Source organism: Alosa alosa, chromosome 11, assembly GCF_017589495.1.
Source record: "Alosa alosa isolate M-15738 ecotype Scorff River chromosome 11, AALO_Geno_1.1, whole genome shotgun sequence".
Taxonomy (NCBI): domain Eukaryota; kingdom Metazoa; phylum Chordata; class Actinopteri; order Clupeiformes; family Clupeidae; genus Alosa; species Alosa alosa.
Window position 1 is genome coordinate 34,852,902 of NC_063199.1, and position 17,500 is coordinate 34,870,401.

General features: G+C 41.3%; 2 protein-coding genes across 3 annotated transcripts in view; both read left to right on the forward strand.

Annotated features, from left to right (window-relative positions):
* The window catches only part of pus7 (pseudouridine synthase 7), a 10,108-nt gene extending 8,245 nt beyond the window's left edge, over positions 1 to 1,863 (forward strand). The window contains 2 exon segments of the mRNA XM_048256509.1: positions 1,205 to 1,296; positions 1,376 to 1,863. Coding sequence (XP_048112466.1) covers positions 1,205 to 1,296; positions 1,376 to 1,512 — 229 coding nt within the window. The 3' untranslated portion in view covers positions 1,513 to 1,863.
* Positions 1,864 to 2,592: 729 nt separating this feature from the next.
* Positions 2,593 to 17,500, forward strand: part of hdac10 (histone deacetylase 10) — a 16,569-nt gene continuing 1,661 nt past the window's right edge. Inside the window, exons 1-18 of one of the 2 annotated variants that reach the window (XM_048256362.1) lie at positions 2,593 to 2,797; positions 3,013 to 3,090; positions 3,190 to 3,324; positions 3,411 to 3,507; positions 3,591 to 3,688; positions 3,789 to 3,893; positions 3,984 to 4,052; positions 5,126 to 5,252; positions 5,379 to 5,444; positions 5,618 to 5,677; positions 5,821 to 5,910; positions 6,004 to 6,110; positions 7,600 to 7,667; positions 8,603 to 8,864; positions 8,958 to 9,048; positions 9,539 to 9,621; positions 9,833 to 9,886; positions 10,032 to 10,113. In XM_048256362.1, the coding sequence (XP_048112319.1) occupies positions 3,026 to 3,090; positions 3,190 to 3,324; positions 3,411 to 3,507; positions 3,591 to 3,688; positions 3,789 to 3,893; positions 3,984 to 4,052; positions 5,126 to 5,252; positions 5,379 to 5,444; positions 5,618 to 5,677; positions 5,821 to 5,910; positions 6,004 to 6,110; positions 7,600 to 7,667; positions 8,603 to 8,864; positions 8,958 to 9,048; positions 9,539 to 9,621; positions 9,833 to 9,886; positions 10,032 to 10,113 (1,659 nt within the window). In that variant the 5' untranslated portion in view covers positions 2,593 to 2,797; positions 3,013 to 3,025. The remainder of the gene's footprint in view (positions 2,798 to 3,012; positions 3,091 to 3,189; positions 3,325 to 3,410; positions 3,508 to 3,590; positions 3,689 to 3,788; positions 3,894 to 3,983; positions 4,053 to 5,125; positions 5,253 to 5,378; positions 5,445 to 5,617; positions 5,678 to 5,820; positions 5,911 to 6,003; positions 6,111 to 7,599; positions 7,668 to 8,602; positions 8,865 to 8,957; positions 9,049 to 9,538; positions 9,622 to 9,832; positions 9,887 to 10,031; positions 10,114 to 17,500) is intronic. The other variant, XM_048256363.1, reaches the window with a different exon arrangement.

Genomic DNA, 17,500 nt, shown 5'->3' on the forward strand with positions numbered 1-17,500 from the left:
GCCTAGGCTACAGCTATTCTGTTGGCTGCTGTACCATTGAGGACTATGATGAGTTCTGTCCATCATTGGTGGTAGGTAAAATTACATTTAAATGATGCTTATTAAATGCTGTCTCCAATTCACTTTTCACAATTTTTTTTGAAGAGTAATATTATCGGTTATCGTATCTGTATCGGCCACAACAAACAAATAAATATCGGCCCTAAAATTCCTTATCGGTGCGTCTCTAGTTTTGTGCTTCTTATTCACGTCTTTCATGTCATTCTGCAAGTAGTCCGGTCACTTGCAATGAAACTACATTCAAAAGTGAAAACAGACGGATGATCAGCTGTGTTCCAAAGAATGTTTGATTCAAGTTGCGCGTGTGTTGCCAACTATTTGTTTCTCATCAAAAGCCACAATGAAACAGTAACAAATCAATGTAAAGAGACATATCATGTGGAGTTTATGTTTTGTTTTGGCAAGTAGCCGTACAATAAGCGGGATAATAAACTGACCCACTGCCAGCTCCTACAAGGGCAGGGACATCCCTCTCCATTTTCAAAAAACTCCTGAAGACCCAGCTCTTTAGAGAACATCTCCTCTCATAGCACCACTTACAACAAGTCTTGCTGATGCTAGCACTTACCAGCTGTCTTAAACTGACACTCAACTGTTTAAAAACAGCACTCACTGATGCACTTATTCTTACTGTACTCTACCGTTTTTTAAATTGTCCTAAAATTGTTGAGAGAATTGCTTTAAAACTTAACTGTTACCATGTTGTTAGTCGCTTTGGTTAAAAATGTGTCAGCCAAATGTAATTTAATGTAATGTAATAATGTATAGAGCGCTCATCATCGGGAAAATAAGTCCCTTCAGGGCGAAGCAAGACGCTGGCGCGTTGGGGTCCGGTTCGCCCTGTCAGGACTTATTTTCTCGATAATGAGCGGCGTTCTATACATTATCCCTTATTTGGAGACATTCTATACATTATTCCTCACTTGGAGGCGTTCTATACTTTGAGGTATTCCTTTCTTGGAGGGGTGGGCTCTCTTGTTGCTGCTGTCCCTGAGACATATAATTGCAGATGTGGGGGGCGTGGCGGAGTCATGCCCCCAAAGATCACTTGTAGTAAATCCAAATCAATAGTCTCTTTTGACTGAAAAAGGTCTGACATAAATATGCACATTGCACAATGCTATATTCTCTCAATTTTCTACAGGGAGGTGATAAACTATGATGATGCACGAGTCCCACTGGTTCACACCGACGTTGAGAAACTGGAGGGCAAACCAGCCCCAGTCTACCTCACAGGTAACTTCTGTAGAGTACAGCCTCTTTAAGCCACAGATGAGAGATGTAATGTATGCTAAGCAAACTGTTGTTTTGTCAGAGGGGAAGTACAGGGCCCTGAGGATGGAGTTCTCTCTGCCTCCCTCCACCTACGCCACCATGGCCATCAGAGAAGTGCTGAAGATGGACACCAGCATCAAGAACCAGACCCAGCTCAACACCACGTGGCTCAACTGAGTGCAGATGGACACCTCCGGCCCCCTGCAGAACATGTTTCATTCAACTCCTCACTGCTTTTGCTCCTTAGGTTTCTTTTTAAGAGGATGGGTTTTATAAATTTGAATTGTAGCTTTCTTGGATTAAATCAGGGAAGTGTTATGTGGAAAATTTGGACATGCTCTATTGTGAGTTTTGGTATGACCTTTATTATTTCTTATGGCTGACTTCATGAAGAGGTTTGCAGAAGAATGTCTTTTTTTCCCTTTTTTAAGGTATTTACTGTAATGAGGTTGTACAGAAAGATGTAAACTGTAAAATACACCCCTGATGAAATTACTTGCCCAATACAATAAAATATTCTTTGACCTATATGTGTTTTATACCAATAGAAAATGTGAAGTCATACCTGTCCTGGATTGAAGGGCAAATATACTTAATTTTATGTCATCATGTCAGGTCTGAAGTAGCAGGCAGTTTGTACACGGTAATGAACTCTAGGCAGTTTGTACATAGTAATGATGACTGTAGCAGGCAGTTTGTACATGGTAATGATGACTGTAGCAGGCAGTTTGTACATGGTAATGAAGTTTTACCCATAAACCATCAGAACAGAAGTATGACAGTCGGAGCAGAGCTCGTCTACGGACATTCTCTGGTCAGAGTCTCCGTGGGTCATGGAATTTCTAGAATATCATGCCATATCATATCATTTTGGGACTCATGGAATATCAAAATGCCAATGCCAAAATACATTAATACAAATATTTCCATGCAGAATTGGTGTAAATCTGGTTATTAGCTTTACTGCTTGCTTGAGTAGACCAACTTTGTTTATTCAATGCCCACTTATTCATCTACCACTCTAAAAAAAGTAAAAGATTGTTAAAAAAACGCTAAATGGCTGATCTGAAATCATTGGTTGGCTTATTGTACCATTCATTATGGCTTTATGGTCAGGGTTTTTATTCAGGGAAAAGTCATGGAATTCTACATTGAGTGGGTATTAGAAGTATGACAGAGTACTACAGTAACCCCATTGTTTGGTTGAAGTGTCAATGTGCAACTTCAAAGCCTTTGCCCTCATACAAAACATTAGCCTAGAAATGTAGACGCGCCCCTAGCGGCTGCCAGGGCTAATAAAACATTCCTTCTACTCAAAAATGGTCGCATAAAGACTTTCAAATCTCGTACAGTTTACGCTGTAGTTGGGCAACCAATCAAACCATTACTAAAAGTCACATGACCAAACAAAATGTCTGCGCACTGGTCGACCTGCCTTGCTTCAGTTTTCTAGTTGGCTCGGGTAGGTCTGCACTTATGGTACAGAAAACAGTTTTTGATTTGCACTACTGCAATACATTAGGTCTTTGATGGACATTATGATGTCCATTTTCTTTCTTCAGAAAACGCGTTTCAGGTCTAGATTCTAGACGGGGCCAACTATTTTTGTACACGAATCTTGTAGGCTAACTTAGTCCCTGAGACTGTTCTGACAACTAGTGTATTCTCCATTTTAAGGTCTTAGGTCGTTATGGCATCAAAGACGGCTCTGATTTATGATGAGGAGATGACCCGCTACAAACTCCTCTGGGTTGAGTGAGTTTCATATGAATAGCCTAATAACCCGCTCTATTTGTCCATAATGGAATTTTACCAAACGTAATTCCCCCTTCTTTCTCTCTTGGCATAATGCAGCCCTGCTTGTAAAATTGAGGTACCGGAACGTCTTACTGCCAGTTATGGAGCACTGCTTGCCAAAGGCCTGTCAGAGCGCTGTGTCTCCATCCCCGTTCGTCAAGCAACTGATGAGGAGATCTTACTGGTACACAGGCAAGTGTTACCCAGGTCTTGTTTGTCATCACCAACCCCACACAGGAGTCACACATCTATCTTAATGGTGCCATCTGTTTGAACAGTGAGGAGTATCTTGAAGCTGTCAAACAGACTCCCCACATGACACTGGAGGATCTAATGACATTCACCCAGCAGTATGGAGATGTATATTTCCATCCGGTGAGATGCATCTGCTAGATATGTCAGAATGTCTTCTATGCCTTCAGAGAGGTTAATTACTAAATCTTTTCTGTTGGTGACAGAACATCTTCCACTGTGCCAAACTGGCAATAGGGGCCACCCTGCAGTTAGTGGACAGTGTGATGACGGAAAAAGTGAGGAATGGAATTGCATTGGTCAGGTGACTCCATGGAACAAGAGAGCTAGGAGCTGAATAATGTGGTTAGATTGATACGTGTCTAACATGTTCACTTATGTATTATTATAATGTCTTTCTTCAGACCCCCTGGCCATCACAGCCAAAGAAGTGCTGCCAACGGCTTCTGTGTTTTCAACAACGTGGCTATTGCTGCTCACTATGCTAAGAAACGCTATAGTGTTAAAAGGTTGGTTTGCAGAGTGTAGGCCAAATCTGTTTGCATATACTAGGCTACATATTGACTGAATGGAATCATTTTTATTTTTCTCCTTTCAAGGGTTTTGATTGTTGACTGGGACGTGCATCATGGGCAAGGTGTCCAGTACTGTTTCGAGGAGGACCCAAGGTCTGGTGTACTTAGATTGCACATCATATTAGGTGTTCAGTACTGTTTCTAGGAGGACCCAAGGTCTCGTGTACTTAGATTGCACATGATATTCGAACCCTAGCTCCATTCAGAACTAAACCGATCAAGGAGGACTAAACTTACCCAGCCTTTTACTAGTCTACCCATGAATGCTTACTAGTCTACCCATGATGCTTACTAGTCTACCCATGATGCACTAGTCTACCCATGATGCACTAGTCTACCCATGATGCTTACTAGTCTACCCATGATGCTTACTAGTCTACCCATAATGCACTAGTCTACCCATGATGCTTACTAGTCTACCCATGATGCTTACTAGTCTACCCATGATGCACTAGTCTACCCATGATGCACTAGTCTACCCATGATGCTTACTAGTCTACCCATGATGCACTAGTCTACCCATGATGCTTACTAGTCTACCCATGATGCACTAGTCTACCCATGATGCTTACTGGTCACCCATGATGCACTAGTTCACCCATGATGCACTAGTCTACCCATGATGCTTACTAGTCTACCCATGATGCTTACTAGTCTACCCATGATGCACTAGTCTACCCATGATGCTTACTAGTCTACCCATGATGCACTAGTCTACCCATGATGCTTACTAGTCTACCCATGATGCTTACTAGTCTACCCATGATGCACTAGTCTACCCATGATGCTTACTAGTCTACCCATGATGCACTAGTCTACCCATGATGCTTACTAGTCTACCCATGATGCTTACTAGTCTACCCATGATGCTTACTAGTCTACCCATGAATGCTTACTAGTCTACCCATGATGCACTAGTCTACCCATGATTCACTAGTCTACCCATGATGCTTACTAGTCTACCCATGATGCACTAGTCTACCCATGATGCACTAGTCTACCCATGATGCTTACTAGTCTACCCATGATGCTTACTAGTCTACCCATGATGCACTAGTCTACCCATGATGCACTAGTCTACCCATGATGCTTACTAGTCTACCCATGATGCACTAGTCTACCCATGATGCACTAGTCTACCCATGATGCTTTTACCTATTTTTCAGTGTGCTCTACTTTTCTTGGCACCGCTTTGAGCACCAAAGCTTTTGGCCCAGTCTTCCAGAATCAGATTATGACAACGTGGGAAAGGGAAAAGGAGCAGGATTCAATATCAATGTACCATGGAATAAGGCAAGGTTCTTACCAACATCCCAAAGCATCCCTAATCTATCTATTGAGAGACGTTTTGGGGACTTTTACTCTGACTGATTTGTGTGTTCTTGGCACTTGTTCTGAAATGACCTCTCCATTGTGCAGGTGGGAATGACCAACAGTGACTACCTCTCTGTCTTCTTCCATGTGCTACTGCCGGTTGCTTATGAGGTAGGCCGCAGACCTTAACTTAAGCACTCACAGCAATTGGGTGATTGAACAGTAAAGCAGTTACCAGTAATCACTATGTAAAATATGTAATTATACTACATGACATCGTTTTCATCAATTTTAATATCTTTTTCATCTGTTTTCATCAATCTATCTCCTAACCTCTCTCCTAGTTCAACCCTGAGCTCGTTCTGGTGTCGGCAGGTTTTGACTCTGCCATCGGAGACCCAGAGGTTAGAAGCTTTTCAATTTGGTTACTTACGTGTTGGTATTTGATCCTTAGAAGCATGGAGGTTAGAAGCATGCTTTTCCATTTGGTTACTTACGTGTTGGTATTAGATCCTGTGACAAACAGAAGCTTGGCTCTGATTTTTAGGGCCACATGTGCGCCACTCCAGAGATCTTTGCCCACCTCACACACCTGCTGATGCCCCTGGCAGGGGGCAGGTTGTGCACGGTTCTTGAGGTGAGCTCACATTGGGGCACCTTCAGAGGTTTTCTATGATGCCCATACAGTGTGTCAGGTCACTCATAGGTGGCTTTATGTTTTTGTTTGTAGGGTGGATATCACTTGACCTCGCTTGCCCAGTCAGTGTGCCAGACCGTGCAGAGTCTCCTAGGCGACCCTGCCCCTCTGCTGCCCAGCGTAAGCTCCCCGTGCGACAGGTGGGTCAGACGCAGGAGGGGCAGTCCAGTAGTCACAGTCCAGTGAGTGTTGTTTATCACTACAGTTTCATCGCCAGGTGTTGTTTATTTCACATGAGTTTCTTCATGAGTGTTGTTTATTTCACAGGTTTCATCATGAGTGTTGTTTATTTCACAGGTTTCTTCATGAGTGTTGTTTATTTCACAGGTTTCTTCATGAGTGTTGTTTATTTCACAGGTTTCATCATGAGTGTTGTTTATTTCACAGGTTTCATCATGAGTGTTGTTTATTTCACAGGTTTCTTCATGAGTGTTGTTTATTTCACAGGTTTCATCATGAGTGTTGTTTATTTCACAGGTTTCTTCATGAGTGTTGTTTATTTCACAAGTTTCATCATGAGTGTTGTTTATTTCACAGGTTTCTTCATGAGTGTTGTTTATTTCACAGGTTTCATCATGAGTGTTGTTTATTTCACAGGTTTCATCATGAGTGTTGTTTATTTCACAGGTTTCATCATGAGTGTTGTTTATTTTAGAGGTTTCTTCATGAGTGTTGTTTATTTCACAGGTTTCTTCATGAGTGTTGTTTATTTCACAGGTTTCATCATGAGTGTTGTTTATTTCACAGGTTTCTTCATGAGTGTTGTTTATTTCACAGGTTTCTTCATGAGTGTTGTTTATTTCACAGGTTTCTTCATGAGTGTTGTTTATTTCACAGGTTTCTTCATGAGTGTTGTTTATTTCACAGGTTTCTTCATGAGTGTTGTTTATTTCACAGGTTTCATCATGAGTGTTGTTTATTTCACAGGTTTCATCATGAGTGTTGTTTATTTCACAGGTTTCATCATGAGTGTTGTTTATTTCACAGGTTTCATCATGAGTGTTGTTTATTTCACAGGTTTCATCATGAGTGTTGTTTATTTCACAGGTTTCTTCATGAGTGTTGTTTATTTCACAAGTTTCATCATGAGTGTTGTTTATTTCACAGGTTTCTTCATGAGTGTTGTTTATTTCACAGGTTTCATCATGAGTGTTGTTTATTTCACAGGTTTCATCATGAGTGTTGTTTATTTCACAGGTTTCTTCATGAGTGTTGTTTATTTCACAGGTTTCATCATGAGTGTTGTTTATTTCACAGGTTTCTTCATGAGTGTTGTTTATTTCACAGGTTTCATCATGAGTGTTGTTTATTTCACAGGTTTCTTCATGAGTGTTGTTTATTTCACAGGTTTCTTCATGAGTGTTGTTTATTTCACAGGTTTCTTCATGAGTGTTGTTTATTTCACAGGTTTCTTCATGAGTGTTGTTTATTTCACAGGTTTCATCATGAGTGTTGTTTATTTCACAGGTTTCATCAGGTGTTGTTTATTTCCACAGGTTTCTTCATGAGTGTTGTTTATTTCACAGGTTTCATCATGAGTGTTGTTTATTTCACAGGTTTCATCATGAGTGTTGTTTATTTTAGAGTGTGCTGTATTCATGTCTGATGTACTTCCCTCTTTCCCCTAAGTGCACTGGAGTCTCTTCAAAATGTGAGGTCTGCACATCAACCGTATTGGACTTGCTTTAAACACTCTGGTATGTTGTCCCAAGCCGAAATCTCTTTCTGTTTTAAGTGAACTGTGTTGTCTGCAAAGATGGGCTGAACCAATATATAGCAGGTACAGGCATGTGTATATATAAATATATAGCAGGTACAGACATGTGTGTGTATATATATATATATATATATATATATATATATATATAGCTGGTACAGGCATGTGTATATATATATATAGCTGGTACGTATATAGCAGGTACAGGCATGTATATATAAATATATAGCAGGTACAGGCATGTATATATAAATATATAGCAGGTACAGGCATGTATATATAAATATATATAGCAGGTACAGGCATGTATATATAAATATATAGCGGGTACAGGCATGAATATATAAATATATAGCAGGTACAGGCATGTACTGTATATATAAATATATAGCAGGTACAGGCATGTAAATATAAATATATAGCGGGTACAGGCATGTACTGTATATATAAATGTATAAGCATATTTTCAGGCTTGTATATATAAATATATAAGAATGGTACAGGCATGTATATATAAAATATATAACAGGTACAGGCATGTATATATAAATATATAAGCCAGGCATGGCATATACAGACATGTATATATAAATATATAAAATATATAGCAATATACAGGCATGTATATATAAATATATAGCAGGCACAGGCATGAATATATAAATATATTGTGCAGCAGGTACATATATGTACTGGCATATATAAATATATAGCAGGTACAGACATGTAAATATAAATATATAGCGGGTACAGGCATGTACTGTATAAATATATAGCGGGTACAGGCTTGTATATATAAATATATAGCGGGTACAGGCATGTATATATAAATATATAAATATATAGCAGGTACAGGCATGTATATATAAATATATAGCAGGTACAGGCATGTCCTCTCTGCTCCCCATGCTGCAGCGACGGCCCCGGTCTCAGAGCCCAGCACCAAACACTGCAGGACACAAGGGGGCGCCGGTGAGGAGGTCCAACCGGAGCAGCTGACTGGACAGGCAGAGGAGCAGACGGAGGAGGAAGTGGTCTGGCCTGAGCCTCTACCCAGGACAGCCCCTCCTGTGCGTACAGCAGCAGCGCTCCCTGCTGGTGGGGAGGACACACTGCCACAGGGCTGCCGGCGCTCGGTGGAGGCACCCCACACCATGGGAACAGTGCAGAGACTTGGGTGAGTGATCATGCTGATGTACTGAACGTACTGCAGTAAGGTCTGAGTGTGTATCTCAGAGTGCCAGTGGGATATTATCTCCATTATTTCCAGAGATGAGCTCAATGAAGAAGTGAAGGATGAGAGGGTGGTGAGAAGCCTCAGACAGGTGATCTCACTTTTGGACCAAGTAGAGAAGAAAGAGGTGAGTTGTTCAATATGAGCTGTTCAGTTTTTCCACTGTCAACAGTCATAGCATGCCAAAGAGTGAATAATGAGATGCCAAATAAGTTTTAGTTTAGCTGTGTTTTATCACAGGCCCACATCTTTCACATTTTATAAACATGTAAATATTTTATGAAGTGTTTTTTATTATACATTTTGTTTAGTTAAGCTGTATGTTGTACAATGTGGCATAATATGGTAGAACTTCAACAGATGGTTTCCACTCTCAACTCTTCCAGAATGAACTTTGTGTGTCATTTCCTGAAATGCATTTGTTTGGTCATACGATGCAAACTATATGTATTAATTTTCTGAGACCACGTGACACATTGCTAAGACAAAGAAAGCTTTTCACTTATGTTTTGGTGTATGAAATATTAGCATAACTTACTAAAGCTTGGAAGGATTTTAAAATTCTATAAGTATCTGACGGGCTGTCAAACCTAAAGCTGCTGGTGACTTTCTTTTAGATCCGCAATGGTTTGGCAGTGGTGCCAGATATATCCCTGGCTGTGAAGTTTGCTGTTCAGCATGCACTAAGCTCCACTGACCGGTATGCTCTAGTTTAACTTACATCACTTGAGTCTTTGTTGTCCAGGTATGATGCTGTTTTCGTGCTGTGACTGTGACGGTCTGTGATGGTCTGCAGAATGTGCAAGAATGCAGCATTGTTCTTTTATTAGCACCATATTAAACGAGATGGAATGACCGCTTGACCATGTGCACATGACACAATGACGTCTCTCTTTTTGGCTTGTGCTCAGGGTTCTGGTAGTATTTGTTGGTGATGGTGAGTTATCGGTGGACTCACACGATGGGTGAGTTTTGCAACAACGCATGGGCCATATGTTTCAGTGGTGGTGAAAATGTGTTAATGGAATACATGCAGTACGTTTACTGCTGAATTAAATAGTCCAACATTAAAGGTGTTCATTGTCTAGTGTTTTTGTTTCTAAACTCTAGGAGAGTCCTCTTGGTACAGATCTGCAGTAAACAGCCTAAACCCCAGACATCCCAGTACCATGTTTCAGTGTGCTTGAAGCAAGTAAGTGACTGTTTAAGTAACTGTTTCAGGTAACTGTTTAAGTGACTGTTTAAGTGACTATTTAAGTAACTGTTTAAGTAATTAAGTGACTGTTTAAGTGACTGTTTAAGTGACTGTCTAAGTAACTGTTAAAGTAACTGTTAAGTGATTTGTTTAACTGTTTAAGTGACTGTTTAAGTGACTATTTAAGTAACTGTTTAAGTAATTAAGTGACTGTTTAAGTGACTGTTTAAGTGACTGTTAAAGTAACTGTTAAGTAACTGTTTAAGTAACTGTTTGAGTGACTGTTTAAGTGACTATTTAAAGTAACTGTTAAACTGTTTAAGTAACTGTTAAGTGATTTGTTTAAGTGACTGTTTCTTGGAAATACATGTGACTGCTGCTTCTTTTACGCCCTGTTTGGTCTTAATCATAGACTGTATATAGTGTTTGGTCTTAATCATAGACTGTATATAGTCTTTGGTCTTAATCATAGACTGTATATAGTGTTTGGTCTTAATCATAGACTGTATATAGTCTTTGGTCTTTAATCATAGACTGTATATAGTCTTTGGTCTTAATCATAGACTGTATATAGTCTTTGGTCTTAATTAATAGACTGTATATAGTCTTTGGTCTTAATCATAGACTGTATATAGTCTTTGGTCTTAATCATAGACTGTATATAGTCTTTGGTCTTAATCATAGACTGTATATAGTGTTTGGTCTTAATCATAGACTGTATATAGTCTTTGGTCTTAATCATAGACTGTATATAGTCTTTGGTCTTAATCATAGACTGTATATATCTTTGATCTTAATAATAGACTGTATATATCGTCTTTGGTCTTAATAATAGACTGTATACATATACATGTATATAGTCTTTGGTCTTAATCATAGACTGTATATAGTCTTTGGTCTTAATCATAGACTGTATATATAGTCTTTGGTCTTAATCATAGACTGTATATATCTTTGATCTTAATAATAGACTGTATATATCGTCTTTGGTCTTAATAATAGACTGTATACATATACATGTATATAGTCTTTGGTCTTAACCATAGACTGTATAGTCTTTGGCAGTGGTCCCCAAACTTTTTCTTCCGAGGGCCAGCTCACTGCCTGGCTCTAAGAAAGGGCCATAAACTCGGAGTATACAGTAAGAGTAACCATAAATAGCTTAGTGCTGTGAACAACAGCAGTCTACCTTAGTTGAATATCCCATTACATTTAATCATAGGCTACTGCAATTTAATACCATTGTTAGCCCTGTTTATATTGCAATCATGCCATATCAGTGTAAAATGTAGCTCAAATGAAATAATACTAATAAAAAGACTTTAACATTCCCAAAAAGAATTAGCAGGGAGCCCCAAAAGTATTTTATTCATGTGTGAACTCTGAACTCTGTGTCTTTGCATACACAGCTCAAGTTGTGAACAAGCAATGTCCTACAAATAATTTAAAGTTCTCAAACTTTGAGAGTTTTATGAAGTGCTGGCAAAAACATCTGAAATGACCACCATTCTAACTTTCACTCACCTGATGAGAACTTTGTGAACTCTGTATGAACATTTGAATGAGTGGATAAAAATAGAAATAATTATCCCAGAAAGTCCCAGAAATATGACTTGAATAGAAGTTAGTTAGTCATTAACAATTAATTGATAAACTTTTAGAATACTTTGACGATTTTGACGATACTTTGACTTTAGAATACAATACACTGATGCAGTCAGCATAGGCCTCTTACATTGTTTGCAGGTAGGCCTACTATACAGTACAACACGAAACAGCGCCAACAACCACCAGTGGACAAAAAGAATATTACATGTGTACTGTTAAGACTCTCCATAGAGAATGAATGGGGGAAATTAAGGAGGTTATAGTTTGACAAAGTCGTAGTCCCATGCGGGCCAGATGCTATATACCATGGACATGTATTGGGAGGCCACCCAAAATGAGGTGGCGGGCCGAATCCGGCCCGAGGGCCGTAGTTTGGGGACCACTGGTCTTTGGTCTTAATAATTGATTGTATATATAGTCTTTGGTCTTAATAATGTTTCTTTCTGGCTGAGAGATGTCTGCTGGCAGACCATGCTAAACTCCATGACTTGCTTGAGATGGTTATTACTAGAGAATGACTGACACTGAAAATCATCTCTTAAGAAAAATCGAACATAATGTTTTATTGGAGTTGCCCACTGTATCACTTAATATTCATTTCATATTATATTCATATTATTTTGAGCCATGCTACATTACACACACAGTATATTGATTTCTATAAAAGGAGAATTTATACTAAAAGCAAGTTGTGACATAGATAGATACAATATACATTATCAACTTGGACAATACAAGCATTCACGCCAGATTAGGTGTGAAACCTTGTGTCCTTTGCCTCAGCTGATAAAGAAATAGCACCGTCCCTGATGGCTGTGTGCTTGATAAAGCCTTTATAATGTTGCTCCTCAGGGTCCCGGTGATGCTGTAGGGTTCCTGCACTCTGTGTACTTGATAAAGGTGTGTGTGTGTGGGTGTGTGTGTGTGTGTAATGTTGCTCCGCAGGGTCCCGGTGATGCTGTAGGGTTTCTGCACTCATGTGTACTTGATAAAGGTGCGAAGCAAATTTGTTAATGGCTCAGTGACTGCAGCAAAATTCGGGACAAACCTTCTATAAAAGCCACACATCCCGAGCACTCTCATAAGCTCTCTGCGAGTCCTTGGGACAGGAAGATCCAAGATGGCCTGGATCTTGGCCTGTCTAGGAAGCACCAAACCCTGCCCCACCTGATGTCCCAAGTAGGTCACCTGACCCCTGCCGATCTCACATTTCGGCAAGTTCACTACTAACTGGGCCTGCTGCAACCTCACAAACAGCTCTCTCAGATGTCCCATGTGCTCAACCCATGACTCACTGAATGCCACCAGGTCATCGATATAAGTGACCACATTGGTCAGCCCTGCCGTGACCATATTCATTGCCCTCTGGAAGGAAGCTGGCGCATTTTTCATTCCAAATGGGAGTACTTGACACTGATAGAGGCCGAAAGGAGTGACAAAGGCTGACACCTGTTGGGCTCGAGGTGTTAGAGCAGGGGTGGGCAAACTTTTTGGCTCAAGGGCCACATAAGGTTTTGAAAATTGTCCGGCGGGCTGCACAACAAACCCCCCCCCAACGGCACACGCATAAAAAAATTTATAGCCTATAATTTAGTATGAAAAGTATTTGTTTTAAAATATTAATTGCTTAAATACTGCTAATTTTATACTGTTTAACAAATGTATAAATTGTGCACTGTTGCTTTAAGACAGTCGCTTTAATTCACGTTTATTTCTCAATGATCTTCTGCTTGCTCCGCTATGGCTAGTGCTGTACCTACGGCTGGGCCCTCTCACAGTTTTTAAATGGTCAGTAGTGGGAACTACTGTTGCCTTCATGATTTCCTTTTAAAACTTTCTTATAAGAAGGAGATATCAATTATCAACAATCACAAGCCAGCTGGAACCTGCGCGCTCTCTCTCCCTCTCGTGGAGTGCAGACGCGTTCCCAATTAAATGGATTGCATAATGTTCACGTTAGATCTGCTGCAAAGGAGATAACTAAGAGTTAACTTAGTTTAACATGATGTTATCTCTATTTAACATGATGTTTTGACATTGACATTGTAAACGTTATCTAAGGAGAGTGAAAAGCAGTTTGCAGGAAAGCTAACCAACGTTGTCTCTATCGCAGGAAAAAAATAGCGAGCAGCCTGATAACTGAATGAAATGCTCGGCGGGCCGGATGAAAGTGCTTGGTGGGCCGGATCTGGCCCGCGGGCCGCAGTTTGCCCACCCCTGTGTTGGAGGCACTTGCCAGTAGCCCTTCAAGAGATCTAATTTGGACACGTACTGGGCCCTACCAATACGGTCAATACAGTCTTCTAGAAGCGGGATGGGAACGCATCTGCCTTTGTGACCTGATTAACCTTCCGGTAATCAATGCAGAACCGTGTTGTACCATCTGCTTTCGGGACCAGTACCACAGGTGAACTCCACTCGCTATGACTAGGCTGGACCACTCCAATCCTAGTCATATATTCAAGTTCTTCCTGTACCCGCTTGAGTTTGGCTGGACCCAACCTATAAGGCCTCACCAGTGTCTACATCGTGCACTGCCAGATTTGTGCGACCAGGCACGTCACGAAACAAGTCCGGATAGTCCCCAACCAAAACTCTCAGGTCAGATTGCTGACTCTCACTCAAGTGACCGAGATTTTATCAAATGTTCGCAAAGCCTCGGAATTGCTAAGGTGCGCACTGACAGGTTCAACAGCCTCAGTGCCATCTTCGGTGTAACCAGACTCGTCTTTAGTAAACCCACAAGCTATGGGAACGGAATCTCCTCGACCCACATAGGCCTTCAGTAAGTTGACATGACACAACCGTGACCTGGTTCTCCGGTCCGGAGTGCTAACGACATAATTTTGGTCCCCCACCCTCTTCTCGATCATGTATGGACCACAAAGTGCCCCGATCAGACTGAATTTGCCTTGGGAGGCCAAAACGAGAGAAGAAACCAATTAAAGAGTCAAGAATGGCCTTTGCCTTAATATCTCTCAGAGGCAAAGCCTCGGGAAAGCGAGTAGTAACATCCATGATGGTTAACAAATACTGGTTACCTTTTTTCGTCTTTGGTAATGGCCCAACACAGTCAATAAGGACCCGTGAGAAAGGTTCGTCAACAACTGGAAGGTTAGGTTAGATTTCAAAAACTCTGTGCAAAGGGACAGCACCATACTCACCTCCCAGACCTTTAAGCAGGACAGAGGCTTTCAGGGAAGTTTTATCCGTCCAAGACATTAGCCCAGCTAACAAAAAGGACTGAGCTGCCCCTGTGTCCCGTAACACACTCACTGGTACCTCAGGTTCTCCTTCCAAGGGCGCAACTGAACCCTGAGAGACAAAGCCTTTATAGACCTCAGATGTTACTTTTATGGGTGTATTCACTGGGGATGGCGGTTCATCAGAGACATGAATTTTATCGTTCTCAGCCATCACACAAGCTACAGGCCGTTGAACATCATCATAACGGCCCCTCTTTTCCAGCAACCGGCAACGAGACTTCATGTGACCAGGTTTCTTACAGTAGTGACAAATGATCTCACCTGACTGGGTGGATTGAAGAAAAGGCTTGCAACTAGGGACTGGTCTACTGCTAGCACCAGCTCTGATCTGACTCGGCTGATCCACCTCCTTCTTACTCTTGAATCCCCGTTTCCTCACCATTCCTGAAGATCTACCTTTCCAAGGATCTTGGTGAACCAAGACATAATTGTCAACCATTTCAGCAGCCTTTCTCGCTCAGTCACTTGCTGTTCATTCAAATGCACCTCTATATGACGAGGCACACTCGATTTAAACTGCTCTAAAAGAAGCAATTGTCTCAGGTCTCAACGTGTGAACCTCACAAGCCCGCAGCCACTTGTCGAACGCCAGCTCCTGCTGTCTAGCAAGATCGACATATGTCTGCTCAGACTTTAACTTTAAGGTACGGAATTCCAGCCGATAAGCTTCAGGAACCCGTTCATAAGCCCTGAGTACAGCTTTTTTAAACACCCCATATTCACCACTATCTGCAAACCCGAGAGCAATGTACGCTTCCTGCGCCTTACCTGTGAATTCTCTTCTAACCAACGTCACCCATTCCGCATGAGGCCAAGACCTCTCAGTTGCAATGCGCTCAAATGTCTCGAAAAAAATCTCTGGAGATTCTGCACAAAACCGTGGCATGATCTTCTTCAAACACCTACCGATATCAAAGTGGCCCTCATGATCCCGCTGACGCTGATTATCTTGGCTTTCCCTCTTTGTCTGTTCCAGCTTTGTGCTAGCTACCTGCAATTCAAGTTGTAAATCACACTCTCTTTTCTCACGCTGTTCTTCTTCATACAGCCTGTCTTTCTCTCTGCGCATTTCTCTAGTGCGCTCATCTGTTAGCCCAAGCTGCAAAGCTAATTTATCCACAAGCCTGATTTTCTTCATGTCCTCTGTATGCTCAATCTCCATGAAATCAAACAGCTGCAATATCTGTGGTTTAGTGAGCTTTATGAGCCGACATCGAGTTACCTCCTCTGCCATAAACTCCTCAGCATTAAACTCCATTTTTACCAGGAGGCAAGACGTTATCAAAAGTTGATTCAAAAGTAGTCAAAATGTCAGGCCAAACCAAAATTTATTCAAAATGCAACTACCTAGTTGCCAAAGTTGCTCCACACAGAATATATTAACACTCGTCAATGCACAGAATGTCCCAGTATACCATTGACTGAACAAACAAAAGGACGTTAGGTATCTCAAGCGTATAATGCAGGCAAACAAACGCCTTAATTATCCTGTCACCAACACAATAATATCAATCACGCACGAGATGGCGCTACAAAGCCTACCATCTAAACATAGAAGTTTCACAATGTATCCGACTTGGCAAACAAATAATCAGGCCTACTCCAAACAGGCACCTCTAAACGCAGACCATATAACAGAACAATTTCACAAGAGCACATCAAACAAATCTGTTGGTTACCACCAACACTTCACACACTGCAGAGCGAAAGCAAACAAAACGCCTACGTTGCTTTTGTAAAGCCACACAAATAATAGCCTGGGTGTTCCCATGCAGCCTTGCACGAGATTTGATTCACGCTGCTAAGGCAGCCTGGAGACCATGGAGCAAATTTTCACCTGAGATAGGGAACCAATCACAGAACAGGGGGGAAAGCAAGACGATGATGAGCTATGCACAGACGCATTTGATAGACATCCGTGGCACCCAATAAACGGATCTGGGCATTTTTTTCAAATACGAGAAAATGAACGTTTGGTTCCCAGACCACGTCTCATTGAGAAGTGGTGGCGCTAGCCAGGCTACACAAATAATGCCACAGTATGAAATCGCTAACAAATGTTTACAAAGCCTTACAACGAACACGGCTGTACAAAACACACTTCGTAACCGAACTACTTACCACAATACATTACAAGGAACAAACCATTGATCCCGACGAGCTCTCCACTTGTTACAACCGAGGGTTCACCCTGCGACCCACAAACGCGAATTCCCCGAATGCCAAAGTCAAACGCGAAAACCAAAAGCCAGCCTACCTAATTTACCAAGATAGCTTGTTAGTCTAGGGGGTTTAACAATAGCTGGCTAAATTGAGCCCTCAGTGCAACTTGCCCTGCGTGTATGTGGTAACTTGAGTTGGGAGTCTATATCAGTGGTGTGGGTGAAGATGTTGATATGTAAAGACTAAAGACTGCAAGAGGAACCAGCTTACCGACTTCCCAGGCGAGCGTGCGTACCGGGCCAGCACAGGTCTTGCTCTTTCCCGAGAGCGGACAGCTCTCTTGCGGT